At 39.8% G+C, this 16,422-nt stretch overlaps 1 protein-coding gene across 8 annotated transcripts in view; it reads right to left on the bottom strand.

Annotated features, from left to right (window-relative positions):
• The window catches only part of Kit (KIT proto-oncogene, receptor tyrosine kinase), a 161,745-nt gene that overhangs the window by 15,966 nt on the left and 129,357 nt on the right, over positions 1-16,422 (bottom strand). For all 8 annotated transcript variants that reach the window (XM_058585369.1, XM_058585417.1, XM_058585403.1 and 5 more), the window contains 3 exons: positions 14,097-14,286; positions 13,208-13,323; positions 637-751 (listed from right to left, as the gene is read on the bottom strand). In XM_058585369.1, the coding sequence (XP_058441352.1) occupies positions 637-751; positions 13,208-13,323; positions 14,097-14,286 (421 nt within the window). The remainder of the gene's footprint in view (positions 1-636; positions 752-13,207; positions 13,324-14,096; positions 14,287-16,422) is intronic.

Here is a 16,422-nt window from a genome sequence, read left to right as displayed (position 1 = left end):
CCAGAGCATAAAATAGCATTTGAAGGATAAAAAAGCAATGTTGACCCCATTTTCGTCTTCAGGTAATGTGAAGGGACAATTTAAGGCTTAAGCGTGGACTTCGAGGGAGAAACAGAATATTGCCAGATGTTCCCTGTTCAGGGGCTGGGCACCTAATCAAGGAGAAAACCTTTATAAAAACCCGTCGCTTACAAATGCCATATGTATGTTGTAATTGCGCGATCATTACTTTTTGGTAACTTGGCAATTAACTTCTGAGGTAATTTTTTCATGATAACTACAGCCACATTTCCCACACACATTACCTCCTGTGTATAGAATGGAAATCTAATTACTCTGTCCTGGAAAATTGCTTTATCTACCTGCAGGCTAGAAATTGCATGATAAATCCAAAAAGATAACCACCAAAATAGAGAAGTCATTCAGTAATCATTTTTCAGCCAACAAAATTAATGTCTACAGGAAAAATACAGCCATTATCCCCTCTAAACAGCCACATGGATAGGAAAAAAAATAATAAAAACAAAGCATTTTTTCTTAAAAAAAAAAAAAAAATCTGAACCCACATTTGATATTCAACTAGATGGTAGTCCTTCCCTTCTGCATTTTAAGTAGTGCCAAAAATAATCATCTCACCTCTGCTCCGTTCCTGTACAAAAATACCAATCTATTGTGGGCTCTGGGAATCCTGCTGCCACACACTGGAGCATGCCATTTGTGAGCCTGTCATAAGTCAGGATTTCTGGTTTTGCTGTAGGAAAAGAGAAGTGGCCATATGTCAGACGGCTGAAAAACCCCAGCAAGAATTGCCCCACTCCTCCCAATCCTTCAACCCTTTGAGGGTGTGAGGGGGTTGTGGGGAGCTCGGGGGAACAAATTCAAAGGGAGAATCTAAACCAGTGAGTGGGAGATACAGAGAAGTGGACAGGAGAGTCCAGCCATGACTTTCACAATTACTGCTGCCCACACCCCATGAGGACCATCCCCACCCGCCCTGGAGATGTGACGGTCTCTGCAAAAAGAGTTCGCTTGACCACCAGGCAGGTTTCTGCTTCCAGCCAGGGACAATCTGAAAGATGGGCTTCTGGGCAGGGCTCCCGAGTCCCAACTGCTCTAAATGTACAAATCCTGCTTAAAGGATTCCTGACAGTAGGATTCAATGACGGTATCTGCCATAGGATTTCAGGTTATGATGGCAACTGGAATAGATGACACTATGAGCTGTTAACAGATACAGGATGGCCCTATTCTCTTTTTAGGGGGCGAGAAGGGTGGTGCTGATGAAGAGCTGAATCATCCTATTTATGGGGAAGCAAAAACATAAAAAAGACAAAATGTGCTTTTAACTCCAAATCTTTATTTCGAATGTAAAATACAGACAGAAAAATTAGAAGAGAAAGCCAGCCCAAGAATTTTATTCGTACACGTACCTAGAGTCTGGATATAATCAGCAAAAACATAAATTGTATCAGCGGGAAGGCTCTAATTTGACACTTCTATGTAACTACAATAATCAATGGATATTCAACAATTTAAAATTCTTGAAATCATTTCTGAAGTGAAAGGAAGATGAACTTATGTTCATTTGTTCTAAAGGCAATAAGCTTGAAGGCGCCTAATGCTTTGAGAACAAGCCCCTAAACTGTTCATCTTGAGGACATGGTCAGTGCCCACCCATACCCTTAAAGGGATAGCAATGAATAGGCCACACCTGAACACAGAACTATGAAGGCCAAGTGTGTGGTGGGCAATCTGAGCGCCAGCTCCCACTATTACCATTAATGGGGCTCTGCCCCTTTAAGTTTCTGAATGTCCCTCCTAATTTCTGTTTCCTCATGTGTAACACGGGAATAATAGTGGTACCCACTTCATAGGGATATTGAGACAAGACAGATGAGACTGTGTGCACAAAGAATGACTCACAGAAAAGAAACAATGCATTTATTATTAATCATTATTACTGATTCATCCTTTTCTAATCAAAGTACCTCCCCTCCTTGGCTAATCAAGTTTTCTACAGATTAAGTTAACTGTGTCTGCCACGCTTAATACTCCCTTCAATGATCTGAAAATTGCTTCTTTAAGACAGTGAGATAATGTGCATGTGTTTTAACTGGGTGTATTGGGAATTCAATATTAATTATATTGCAACTTATAAGAGCAATAAATGGTGAGGAGACTGACGGATCAGAAGCCTAGGAAGCCTATCTCTCCAAAAGAAGGTAATACTGATAAAAGACATCTTCGTAGAACAACCTCTCAGTAGCTCACCTCCTTGGAGGCAAAATGAGTTGGCAAAGATTGGAGTGTCCACATGCATGACACACCCACCTGTCACTCAGCCTGGCCCTGCTGATGGGCAGGCCATTTGGCAAATTTCACACAAAAGAACTACTCTCCAAAGCAATCTCAAGGTAGGAGCATCCTTGAGAGCTTGGATCCAGTGCCAGCTTTCACAAATAGAGCAAGAAGACGAGCCATCATCTTGCAAAAGCATCCATCTGGCAAGTTTCATTTAATTATCATGGGCAACTGTGTGATCAGGCTGAAAAGTAGGACATAACACAAAAAAAAACAGTGGACTCTTAGGAGAATGCTACTTTGCTGAAGACTGGAGGCACCATACGGTGGGGTCTCTCTCTGGACTCGATTTAAGTGTCACCTCCTTTTTGAAGCAACCTCCAACTCTCCAAAACCAAGTCGGATGGTCTCTCTCCCTGTTCCTGCATCTGACACTTGCACAAAATCTCAGTCCTCCTCCTCCATCAGCTTCCCATATTCTCAGGAGCAGAAACCACATCTTATTCTTTACACCTCTGACTCCTGGCCCAGGGTCTGACCTCACAGACACACAGTAAGGGCAATCACTGGATCCCACCCAAAGGAACAAGTCTTTTAAGATTCCAAAGGCATTCAATTAGTCACAAGAAGGGACCTGGAAGAAGAGCCAAATGGTGACTTTTCTGGGTCAGGAAGTTATTTCTACTATTCTTTCAACAGACTGCTATAAGAAATCCTCATATATGCCTAGCCATGTGATTTTTTTTTTTTAAATACTGAGATTAATGATGTGTAGGTCACACATTGATGGCAGAGATAATGGATAGGACTCAAATGGGAATCAAGTTCATAATACAAATCTATTTCCACCTCCATTCATTTTGTCTATCGTCCCACCCAATGCCCACTATGCCGTATGAAGGACTTTTAGTGGAATTAAATATTAACACAATAGGGGAAAAAAAGAAGCTTTATAAGGCTGAAAAAATACCTTAAGATGTTGACAATGATCATCTCTGGGTAGCAGAACATGGATAGTTCTTTTGACTTATTTTCTAATTTTATTCTATAATGAACATGTAGCCAAAAATGAACCTATAAAACATTTTTTAATTAAAAAATTGGAACAGCTCAAAATTACATAATCAATTACATTGAGCCTTGGTGACAAGTGCTCTAAGATCCAAGCCTCCTAGCATGACACCTGGTAGCAGTTATACAACGGCCATGGCAGGCAATTGTGCAGTCTGGCTGGCCTACTTGCTCCTGATGCTGGTTAATTAGGTGGTTTTTTAAAGCTCTTATCCCAGGTGGATCATGACCTGAGGCTAGATGAGCAGCCTTTGTCCTGTTGGGCCTCAGACTGTGCTAAATCTTCAATGTGCATTAGATTTACTAAGAGAGGTTAAATGCAGATTCTTGGGCCCACCTCCAGAGCTTCAGTAAGCGAGGACTCTGATCCAGCAATGGGCTTTTTAAAAGCATCTTCAAGAAACCTTGACCAGGGCCAGGTATAGGGTGAGGCAAGAGGAGCAACCCAGGTGAGGAATTGAGAAGGCATAGATCCCAAAAGTCTCTTAAGTTGGCAACTGCCATTGAGTGGCTCCTTCAATTTTACACCTCTCACCTCACCCTAGCCCCAGCCCTGTCCTGAGTGCTGGTGGTGTGACATCTCATTCTGAAAAGGCTTAATTACAAACTAGTCCAGTATGGGCTACAAATGGTAAGTTGCATTAGGAAAATGTCTAATTCATAAAGAATGAGCAAGGGTGAAATTTGATTCCTTAAAAATGAAAATCTGGGCTCATCTGCATTTGTAAGTGCCTCAATGCACCGTGTAAGGCATTAAATATACATTTTGCTGTTAAAGATACATAACTCTGCAATTTTCCAGGTAAATCCGAGCTGTGGTTTCTTAGCTATTCTGCAATAAGCAGTGTACCAAATGACACATTCCCTAATTCCTCCCAAGTTGGAGGTTTAGATAAGCCTAAGAGGTGCATAAGTTATGTATTTCCAGTGGAGATTTAAAAAAATAGTCTTTCTCCTTTCCAGAGCATGGTAGACTTGGGTCACTCTGGTATCTTCAACAACAGCGATCAGCTTGTAGGAAGTCAACTATGAAGAATTCATTGCTCGTGCAATTAAAAATCCTAAACATTCACTGGTTTACTCCACGGATTTTGTAATCTTGAAAAATATTCCCTTTTCCTACCATCAGGTCCATGTGGAAGGCAAGAAGGAAATGAATTTTAAGAACATAGCACAGATACCAAGAGCTGGCAGTTGCAGGCTGGGTGTGGATATGCACCCTGGGAAGTGGAGGGGGAGGGCCTTCTTTCATTCATCTCTGTGTGGAGAAGCACTTTGAGTACAGCTCTTCTCTTGTCCAGTTCCACCTTACCCATCTCCTACTGTACATGCACATTTGCTCACGCTATGTCATCAGCAGGACAAAGAACACAGGCTCAAGTCTCCAAATAATAAAAAGACTAAATGAAGAGTGATCCAAAAGATGAATTTCTGCTTCTACAATTCTAGGGCTGCTGGTGTTTAATGGCAACGAGGCAGTGCTTTTCAGAAATCTGTCACTACCCTAGTTTTGGTCTGGGTGAAACCTACATTCCTGCCACAACACTGTTATAATAGAGGAATTTAAATCAGCTAAACTAGGAGGACAAAAATAACTCAAGCTAACTTTTTTACATACTAAAGGAAATATTAAACTTTTTAGAAAATCTCCAGAATAGATTGCATTTCACACATTTTTAAGAATACCCAGAAATTGGTACGTGAGTACTTCAATAACAAACAAAACAAAAATTCAACTATGGTCTCCTGTACCCAGCTATTTTTGAGAGAGCGACTCTTGGAGGACTGCAAGCTCAAAGTCAGTCTCGGCAAATTAGCGAGGGCTACGCAATTTAGCAAGACCCTGTGTCATAAAAATTTTAAATGAGCTGGGGATATGGCTCAATGGTTAAGTGCCCCTGGGTTCAATCTCTGGTACCCCTCCCCCTCAAAAAAAAAAAAAAGAGGAAGAAGAAGAAAAGAAATGAAGCAGTCATCTCAAATAGGAGTCAACAAACTTCCACCGTAAAGGGTGAGATGAGCGTTCAGGTCTGGTGTCTCCTACATCAACTCAGCCCTGTGGCTGGAATACAAGAGTTGCCATAGACACTGCCTGAACAAACAGGCAGGGTTATGTCCAGTGAAACTTTTCTATGGACCCTGAAATATGAATTTTATTCAGGTCTCATGAAAGTTTCTGATTTTTTTCCCCATTTAAAAAAAAAAATTGCCGGACATGGTGGCGTATGCCTGTAATCCCAATGGCTAGGGAGGCTGAGGCAGGAGGATCGCAAGTTCAAAGCCAGCCTCAGCAAAAGTGAGGCACTAAGCAACTCAGTGAGACCCTGTCTCTAAATAAATACAAAATAGGGCTGGGGACGTGGCTTAGTGGGCTGAGTGCCCCTGAGTTCAGTCCCCAGCAACCAACCCCCCAAATTTGTCTGTCGGTCATCCAACACCAGGCAGCAGGCTGAATCTGGCCTGCGGGATTTGTTTGCCAATCCCTGTTCTAAACAGCCATCAAAAAGATGGCCCCATCTCAAGATGTAGTTAGAAAATGATGACTACTGGAGAAAGCCCTTCCGCAGCTAGAATCACGGTATCCTGCTGCTGTGTGACCCAGACATGGGAGGGGACCAGAGCATACACCACAACATAGCGCCCCACCCCCACCCCACCCGGCCCCTGTGCTGCCAAGGAGAGCAGGCGGGCATGGGATGAATGCTATTTTTGTACTCTGTAAAAGTAGCTAACTCATTTTGCCCTATAATTCAGAAGTGGAGGAGAAGGGTATTGACACAATGCCCATGGAAAAATTATGTATCTATTCTTGGATTAATTTAAATTTCCACTAAATTACAGGTGACCCTGCGCACATTTACAAATGAAGGAGGCTAATTTGATGTAAAAACACACCTGGTTCCACTGAAAAGGAAATTTCTACAGGGTGGAAGTTCCACCATATGAAAGAGACTCTTCATGCTGTTGTTAGCAAAGTCCAGGGACAACCTCGGCAAATTTTATGTAGTAACAAACCTAAACCTGTTTCCCCACCTTTCTATCATATACGCTAAAAAAAAAAAAAAAAAAAAAAAGCCACAAACTGAACAGCAAAGGGCCTGAGAATCCAGGGGGGCTACTTTCTTCTCTAAGAGGTTAGCTTTTTAAAAACAGATCCCACCAGGTACCGTGGTGCACGCCTGTAATCCCAGAGGCTCAGAAGGCTGTGGCAGTAGGATCACGAGTTCAAAGCCAGCCTCAGCAAAAGCAAGGGGCTAAGCAACTCAGTGAGACCCTGACTCTAAATAAAATAAAAAATAGGGCTGGGGATGTGGCTCAGTGGTCAAGTACCCCTGAATTCAAACCCCGTACCTCCCTGCCAAGATTTAAAAAAAAAAAAAAAAAAATCCAGATCCCTCCCAATCAGCAACACACCGAAGACCAATTTTCTTATGAAGGAAAAAAATTACACCAACACTTGAGTGGGGAAATTTGTTTAGTTTGTAGCTACCAATGTTGATTTTTTTTTCACATTAGAAGAAAATCAAATCCTCCATTAAAAGTAGGTTGCCAGGCCTTTTTCTTCCCCAATTTGAGTGTCTAAAACCATTCTTTTATCCATAGATTCTTTTTATAAGAAGATATTAGAGTCTGTCACATCAGAAACAATGTTCATAAATCCCAACCAATTTGAGAACAAAATTTCAAGAAGAGAAAATCAAACGCTGTTGAGACATCTCAAATAAACACACATTACCTATAAAAAGATCGCTGTGAAAAGACAAGCAACTATTCCTCTGTAGATCTGCCACCACACTAAGAAGATCTGAGGATTATTGTTTAAATTAAAACTGTCCTAACTGTGCAGCTTTCACACATATGTGGAAGACACAAGAGCGTGAAAGAAAATGACAGATGGTGACCTCGCTAACTTCCTGGCACTTAGCAAGGTCACTCCTTCAAGATTAAACGAGATAATTATCAACTTTAAACAACTGTCTGACAGGTTTTCTTTTGGAAGTCAGTCACATCATTTCAGAATCCCGCCTCATTCCATGATGTTTCCAAATGGCATCAGACACACACTATATGAACCACAGAAGATCCTCACACCACGACACTAAAAGGATGCTGTGGAAGGGCATTTTATGTCATGGAAAGATATTCACAACATATCTGTGGCTCAACACCAAAAAATCAGGTTGTGAAGCAGTGTGACCTCATTAAAAAAAATTAAATTAAATGCACTGAAAGAGTAATAAGGGATATTAGTAAATAATAAAAAGTAAATAAACTTAGAAGTAAGCTTAAAACTTGCCTTTTTTAATGTTCGCTTCAATACATATCCTTCATTAACACTTTTCTAATGTGAAAATATTGTTTTAATTTAAGAACATATACCAATGTTCACATAAACCAAGCTATCCTATGGTTCCTGTGGTAGCCCCAGAAAGTAAGTCAGAGAGGAGTTCTACTAGCATCAGCTTTATTTAATGGTTAAGAATTCCAATAATTTAATATAGGATTCCAATAGAATCTACCTAATGGGGGTAAACACTAAAAGGTAAAATCTCCCTTGAGAGATTTTAAAAAACCCAGAGAGAATGTGTTTACATTTAAAAATTTTAGACTCTAACACAAGTATGGTTTGAATATCCATGGGTTTGGAAGAGCTATCAATTTTTAAAAGTGGAACTAGAAGGATCAGGGTATAGCTCAGTGGTAGAGGGACTTGGGTTTTACCTCCAGCTCCCCCCCCCCCCCCAAATAAGAGGGTTACAAGGTAGGAAAAGATATCCAACTTCAGAAAGAAGCCAAGTTCTAGTAACTTTGCTGTTTTATGAGGATCTTCTTGAAGGACACAATGGCCCAAAGGCCCCAAACCGAGCAGTCCTTGAAGGCAAGCTGGCCATTAACATTTCAGCATGGGAAGCGGTCCCTGAGATTCCAGCCAGGTGGGTGACCCAGATGGCTGAAGGCTGGCAGGCAGTCCCAGGAATCTACACGGCCGGCTTGACAGGCCCACCTTCTCTTTTGGCAAATGGCACTCTGGCCATGTGCTTTACTTGCAGGCCACTGCGCTGCGGTGGCCTCTACCTAGAATTGGTCCAGCCATCTGCAACCGGATTCACTCATGACCAAAAATGCACACACTCTGTCAATGTGGTCCAAGGGGAACTTTCTCATCAAGAGACTTCATTCCGGGTGACTGACTGATTGCTTTGGCTGATTTTGGTATATTGTAGGATCTATAAATAATCGCCTAACACCAGGCAGGATGTTAATTATAAGGCAACAGTGATTTAGAAATAATACATTATTTAGCATGTCCTTAAATTACACCTCAATCCCCCTTTAATACCATTCCATAAATGGAATGACATCAGTGGTTTCTGAGAGTAATTTGATGCAGGCCAGTGGGTCATCTGGGCTTCCAGTCTGGCTGAATGTAAAAGGTGCTCTTGTAGGCCCCGGGATGAAAGCAGACCCTTTGGTTCTCAATGTCAGCCTCTGGTCATCACCATCCGAGACTGCAGCAGTGTTCCTCAACTGGCTGAGGTTTGTCACTAAAGGGTGCTCCTTTAAGATTGGAGAGAGATCTCTTTGTGACCCCTACATACCATTTAAATGCCACATATTTTAAGTTCAAAATACCAATTTGGAAATACTGATGATGTTTTGAAGTTTTAATTTAAAGTTACAGGATCTTTAAAAAAAAAAATCACTCCAGAGGTTTAAAAAATAATGGATTTATAATCAACTTTTTTCTATAATTAGACATACTACTTCAGGACACATATGAGTATTTGAAATAAGAAGCCAAAATAAACTTACAAAACATTTACTTCACTTTCTACCACTTGAGCCCACAATAAAGCTTGTTATTTATCCAAGAAATCTGATGTAGTGTAGGGAAAAAAAAAAAAAAGCCCAATTAAATTGACTTTATAATATAAATTAAGGTTGAAATACAAACCTGGCCTTTTATTTGCCCAGGATCTGATTAAAGAATCTTACGGGGCTGGGGATGTGGCTCAAGTGGTAGTGCGCTCGCCTGGCATGCGTGCGGCCCGGGTTCAATCCTCAGCACCACATACAAACAAAGATGTTGTGTCCGCCGAAAACTAAAAATAAATATTAAAATTCTTTCTCTCTCTCTCTCTTAAAAAAAAAAAAAAGAATCTTACGGTATGATATTTCTTATAACCAAAGAAACTGTGGATTTCTAAGTAAGTAGCACAGGTTAACTATAAAATCTTGATGATGCAATTTTTTCTAACATCTACAGGAATTTGAGAAAAAGTAAAGCCCTATTATGTACTTTTAGGTAAAGATGTAAAGTTTTTAGAATTCCACATTCCTCCTAATTTTTATTTGCAAGGGAAACAAAGCACCGCTTTCACCAAAAGATATCAAACTTTTGTAACTAGGAATTTGGTTTCTATATTCATCTTGGATAAGGGATTCCAAGAGTAATCACAGTAATGCAAATTCAATGCAAAAAAATAACTGAATTTTATCTTACTTTGTTTTTTTGTACTGGGCACTGAGCCCAGGGGTGCTTTACCACTGAGCTACATCCCCAGTCCTTCTTACTCTTTGAGATAAGGTCTTGCTAAATTGCTTAGGATGGCTTTGAACTTCTGATCCTCCTGCTCCAACCTGCTCAGTCCCTGGGATTACAGGCATATATGATCATACCCAGCTTGCTTTGTTTTGTAATGAAAACTCCAATCAGTTTATTTTCCATTGGAAGTTCTATTCAAAGAAGGCAAATACATCCTAGCTTCAGACCATAAAAACTACCTTGAGTGGCACTGAGCCAGTTTAACAGGCTATATATATATCATGGCTTGGTTAGAGAAATTAAAAACACTACTAAAACATTCTCAAGCTTAACATGTTAGATATTAAATTGTTCTCTTAACACAAATTGTTTGAGCTCAATAATTTAAAAGTCTCCTACACAGGGATTAAAGTCCCACCTCCCAACCCCACATACACTCCATATATTGAAATCTACAGATGAAAATTTCAAAACAAATGTTTTTTTTTTTTTTCCACCAGCAAACATTTATTCATTCCAAATCAAGGGTTTCTACTTGCATTTTTCACCAGTGAATCTATTAAGCAATTATGAATCAGTGTCACTAAACAGCCTGAATTTCTGCAGTAACCCTGTGCATTTATTACCTTGGTTTTTATAATTCTAATTTTTGCAGAATGTGATTCCTTTCACCCTGGTGGCTAAGCATATTTACAGAATAAGCCACACAGTAGACCTACCTATGTAATTGCCTCAGGTAAGATGATGCCCGAATGAACACATCTGTTCCAAGTTCCAAACTTTAAAACAAATTTAGCTTTTGATTTCAAATTTCAAAATAAAAAGGCTTATCCCATAATACTATAAACTATGATTCTTTTTTCAATAAAAAAATCCACAAAAAAATCAACCAATTATAAATGAAAAGAACGTTTAAGAAATGCTGGCCCCACCAGAGGGAGTTCACATTTGGAAGTCCAATGTGTTACCAAGTGAAAATGAGTGCCTTCAATCAGTGTTTGTAACAAACTGACTCATGAATGAAGAGACTTCCTGAAGAACTTAACCACAGAGGGCAGAGCCTACATTGTCCTATCTGTATCCCCGGTGTGATACAGCAGGGGATTGGACACCCAGGCCCTAGAACGAGATCCCCTGGAAGGCTGAGGGCACACTTGATCTAATTTCAAAGAGGTGCAAGTTCATCATCGAAAGAGTTAGAATCTGATCTAGTCGGATGGCAAGTTAGCATTATAAGTGAAGTGGTAGCAATTCTGCCCCCCAGAAAAAAGGTGAGAAATGTCCTTCTGGAGTCAGTATCTCAAGACAAAGATTGCTCTGTAGCAGATGGAAGAGTGAAGACCACAGAAAGGGACCCATCTAAATGTCCCTCTGGCCCTGGTACTGGGGGAAAAGAGAAAACACAAAACACTTGATTTTTATAGACTTCCCAACTGCTGAGCTTCTCAATGTTGAGTGCAATGAGGCACTCCACACCCACCATACGCTGATACGCCGTCACTGGTCCACAGAAAGACAGGAAAGCTCAGAGCATTTAGAAGGAGTGACTTGGCAAAGCCATTTTTTTTTTAAATCAGTGGAATATAATGAATGAAACAGCTCATGCTTGTATTTTGTATATCTCTGTTGTTTTTCACTTTTCAAGCAACTGGTTTTGGCTGTATTTTGGAAGAAGTATTGATCCACGGTGAATTGGGAATCTGAGGGTTGGGGGTGGAACAGGGAGTCATTTTGCCTTAGATATGGTTGCATATCAGCTTGCAAGGATATTGATTTGCCTATAGTTACCTCTTAGGTTAGTTGAATATTAAGATTTTTCAGAAACAGATAATCTTGCCCCTGTGTAATATACTAAGCTCCTTTGATTAACATCTGAATTAATCTAGAAACATTTGAATTGAGGGCCAATGAGATACCACGTAATCAAAACTGCTTTGAGGAACAGAAATAATAATTAACATGTTTCCCTTGAAAAGGGCGAGTTCTGTGGTCAAACAAGTTTGGGATAATACACTCCACCCCCAGAGCATCCTCCAGGGAAGGCGGGATGCACATCAGCACATTAAGGATTCTGGAGAGGCCAGTAATTTAAAAAAAAAAATGCTTTTAATTACATGCATGTGACCTTTTTTATCTAAACTCATATTAACATGTAATTTAGGAAACGCAATTTTGGAAATGCTGACATAGTAAGAAAATCTCTATAGATTAGTAATCAAAAATCTGTCCTGAGCATCACTCACTAGCTGTTTTGTTCCTTCATTTTTTTAATGGATCAGACTACCCACCCCATCCCCCTGGCTGAGGGGCAGCAGCACAAAGAGTTAATTATGCAAAACAGCAGGTAAACTCCTTCAGGGCAAGGAATGGGCTGGAAGCCTTTGTTTCCACAACCCCTCCTGCAGCCTAACACACACAAAGCACTGGGTTCAGTTGCTAAATTGTCTGTGGGGAATGTTTCCCTATAGTCTCCCAATCCTCCAAACCCCAGAAGGGCCAATTCTGACAGTCCTTTTACTGGGATACTCTAGTGGGAATGGTGTGGTAGGCACCTGTCCACCCTTCCCTGGAATTGCAAGTTAGACCAGGTGTAGAGTCAGGAAGAAGCCCTACACTTGGCAGACACTCCATCTGGGCCCTCCTCAGCCTCAACCCCTGTGCAGATTATTTCTTTAAGATGTGGCAGGTAGGAGGTGGGCAGGGCCACAGCAGGGCAGTATTGAGGTTCCCAGGAACACAGCCACCCTCCTTCCTAGACCACCTGCTTGCTACATGCTCCCACAAGACCCACACATTACTCAGGAAGAACCCTTGAGCTGGATCAATACTGCACTGGTCTTAAGGGAGGACAATCTAAACACAAATTGCATCAGAGCCTGGAAAGAGAAAGCACTGTAACAAAGAAATCATGTCAGGGCTTGATGGCCTCTCTTTCCCACCTGACACCACAACCCAGCTCCCATTCAACATCTGGCTCCTGTTTCAACAATCAATAATAACACGTTTTTCCCTCAACTTGCTATTTTCAACTTGTATGGCTCCTGTTTACTTCAAAGATAGCCCCCAGAATTTGTGCCACTTGAACAAGGTCATGTGGTCAGTGAAAAGTAGGACAGGGAATTGGTTTTCTCTCCTAACCACCAAACCACGAGGTCTTTGTTAAGGTCAAAATTATCATGAAACATTATTTACATGGTACACAATGAGCTCAGTTCTGCAGCTGTTACAAACACGAGCCACAACATGCAATAAAAAATAAAAAGATAAGGAGCCCCTCCTTGGACTTACTGTTCACGTAAACGTTAAATGTCATGGAAGCGTCCACATCAGGGTTGGACACGAGAAATGTGTACGTGCCTCCTTCAGTCCCTTTTAACCTGGTCAGGTGAAGTTCACTTACATATCTACAAGGAAAGGACAATAAATCAGTCCACAGTGGACACCACCTCCACCTCTGTCCATGTCTTTTTCATGTCTACCAGGAAACAGATGCCTGTTTGGGGAAAAATAGGACTCATTTAATTCAGTATTAACAAAATCCACATTAATGAACTGTACACTTGACTTGGGACAAGTCCTGCTGTATGGTAACAAAGCTTTGGAAAGGCCATCTGAGCACCCAGGCAACCTCGAGCCTGTGCCCTCTCTTTCCGTCCCTGGCTACTCTCCTGGCCTTATGCATATACAGCATGCATAAGGCATTTCTGTTGCTACTATTTTATTATAATGTTTTAAAGATCAAGATCAACTAAGAGGTCTGATATAAAAACCCTTGAGCTCACTACCTGACCCAAAGCTACTTAATGATTCTTAGTTTCCTTAGAGTTTTAAGCAATGAGTAAAGGCATTAACTTTCTTCTTCCTCTGAAGAAAACTATTTATTGTGTCCTGAATCTATTCTGGTCACTATTTTGGGCTACGCGCAGAAGACAGCTACACTCAGAGACACCTCGCCCCTTTTACAAAGGAGAAGACCAAGGCAGAGAGGCGCAGGCACAATGGAATGCCAGATGGGGCCTGGAGAGGCAGCCTTGGACTGCCCTAAACCCTTCCTCATCCCTCCAACCCTTGGTTCAGTGTCTTTTTGTACATTGACAGGTCACAGAAATAGGACCTGGGAAGGCCAGTGGAAGTAGGGTACGTGCGTGACCCCCCCCAGCCCAGGTCCCTTTCTTACCTGATATTGCTGTCATTCTCAGACTTGGGGTAATCGTCCCACTTGTTAGCGGTGGTGCTGTTCATGTACATCCACTGCTGGTGTTCCGGTTTGGGGAACGCCTCGTATTCAACAATCAAATCTACATTTTCTCCATCATTTACAAATATCGTAGAATTCATCATGGAGAAGATATTAATAAATCCTTTATCTAATCGTGACAGAAGGAGACAGAAATCATTATCTACCACCGTCCAAGAAAACACACACACACACACACACACACACACAAGTCATCTTAGAATTAAAAAGAGGACTTGCTTGTTGCTAGTTAATCAACTAGCAACAAGCAAGACAAGTTTAACTAGCCCTGATTCATTTTGCTTTACTTCTGTGAAACTGTTGTCTCAAGGTGAGAAGAAACGCACACAGGGAATCCTGACTTGCCAAAACAACAGTTCTTTAAAAGACTTGTCGCCATCTCAAAAGGCTTCTCATTCCACTAGTCCCAGTGCTTATTAGGTTAGTAGGTCTTGGGGCTAAATACTTAGCCCAGGCCCAGACCCTATAAATTTATACATATGATTAAAAAATGTCATGAGTGAAGAAAAAAATAGCCCTAATGTCTACGAAAGATGATGAAGGAATGCCATTTTGTATTTTGTATTTGAAGAAAAATAAACTTAGGTGTCCTCATATATCACTGATAAATCAAAGACCATTTTAATGCAGAATCAAAGCATCTTTTTAATTAAACCACGGTACTGATTCCTCTCAGACTTAAGAGGATGTGGCAGGTTCTAGACTTTTGGGAAACAACAGAACAAAAACATTCTACAAAAGAAATTGGAACACATAAACATTTTTTAAATGTCTGTGTAGTAAAGTTAATTGAGGTAACAGGGAAAAGACGACATTAAAATACAAAAGGAAAAACGCTTGGCCAAAGTAGTAATTAAAATACCCTACCAGGTTTCCCTTATTAAAAATAGCAAAACTAATTTAGAATAAATTCAAGAATCTTGCAAGTGTGGCAAAAGTAGCACACTGACTCACACACTTTAAACTGGCACAGTTCTTTTAGAAAGCATTTAGCAATATAGATTTTTTTAAATTATCTATTTTTAAATCTTACTACTGTAATTTCCACTTGAGAATTCTTCCTAGAGTGAGGGAGACAGACAGACACAAAAGCAGGGCTGTTGATACTAGTCATAGTAATTTTGAGATGACAAAAATAGACAACTGGTTAAATAACGCAGCCCTAGAAATGGTTATATAAGAAAAAAATAGATCTTGAAAAAGAGCAATAAAATAATTGTCCATATTATTTTTATAGCCACTATTTATGGACTATTTACTATAGGCCAAGGGCTACCTTAAGCACTTTAGCATACATTTTACTTAACAATCATGATGTTTAAATATAATAATGAAAGAGCTATAATCTCTATAGATGAAAAAAATATATAGATTTGGTAACCTCTAATTTATAGACAAAGTTGATGATGACCTCTAATTATTAGATGAAATAGATGATTTACATTTGGCTTAAGAGCTCTGCAGCAGAGACTGGGTTTGAACACACGTCTGAGAGAAGTCAGGTCTACCTCTTTTTACTACACCATACCCACTCTTACTTTGTGAGAATATAAATAAAATTGTATGTATTATTAGAATTTTTATGTACAAAAATATTATCAGTTTAACAAAATCTTATAAGTAGTTCTATCAAGTTAATAGGATGATAGAGATCTAATTTTATTCTTCTATTTATTTAATTATACAATTTAAAATTACTCATTAATTTTGGTGCTATCTGGGTAAATATATTGAGATCCACGAGGTTGGCATTGTCATTTTTACTGCTCTTTAATTTCCTACAATTTCAGAATAAAAAAAAAAAAAACACAGTCAAAATCTTCTTTGTCCATTTTACCAATTTAAAAAGGATCTTTCAGGTGAGAATGAAAAATTATCCAAATAAAAACTGGAGAATGATGGAAACCCTGACCCCATTTCATTATTGAATCATAAATGATACCTTGCCATTCTGTAAGCCAATTAAGGTTAATTTTAAGGGACTAAAATATTCATCATATGCATGCTACATTAAAATTTCAGGTTCTCAAGGTCATACATTCAAAAACCGTACACAATGCAAAATATTCAGATATTTCAGACAATATTTGCACTGAAATTATTTCTTTCACAATGACCGTACAGAAAATACTTAGTCTTCTTGAGCTTTCTATAGTCCAGTTTGCTCAATACAGTGAAACAGCTTCAAATCCACAAAATATAAAAATTATTAAAACTTTACCTTGGTTGCTGTAACAAAAAGAAT

Source organism: Marmota monax, unplaced genomic scaffold (genome assembly GCF_021218885.2).
Source record: "Marmota monax isolate L192 unplaced genomic scaffold, Marmota_monax_Labrador192_F-V1.1 WCK01_AAM20220418_F8-fsc00025, whole genome shotgun sequence".
Classification (NCBI taxonomy): Eukaryota; Metazoa; Chordata; class Mammalia; order Rodentia; family Sciuridae; genus Marmota; species Marmota monax.
Note: the sequence above shows the minus strand (reverse complement) of the source record. Positions and strands in the feature narration are given on the sequence as shown.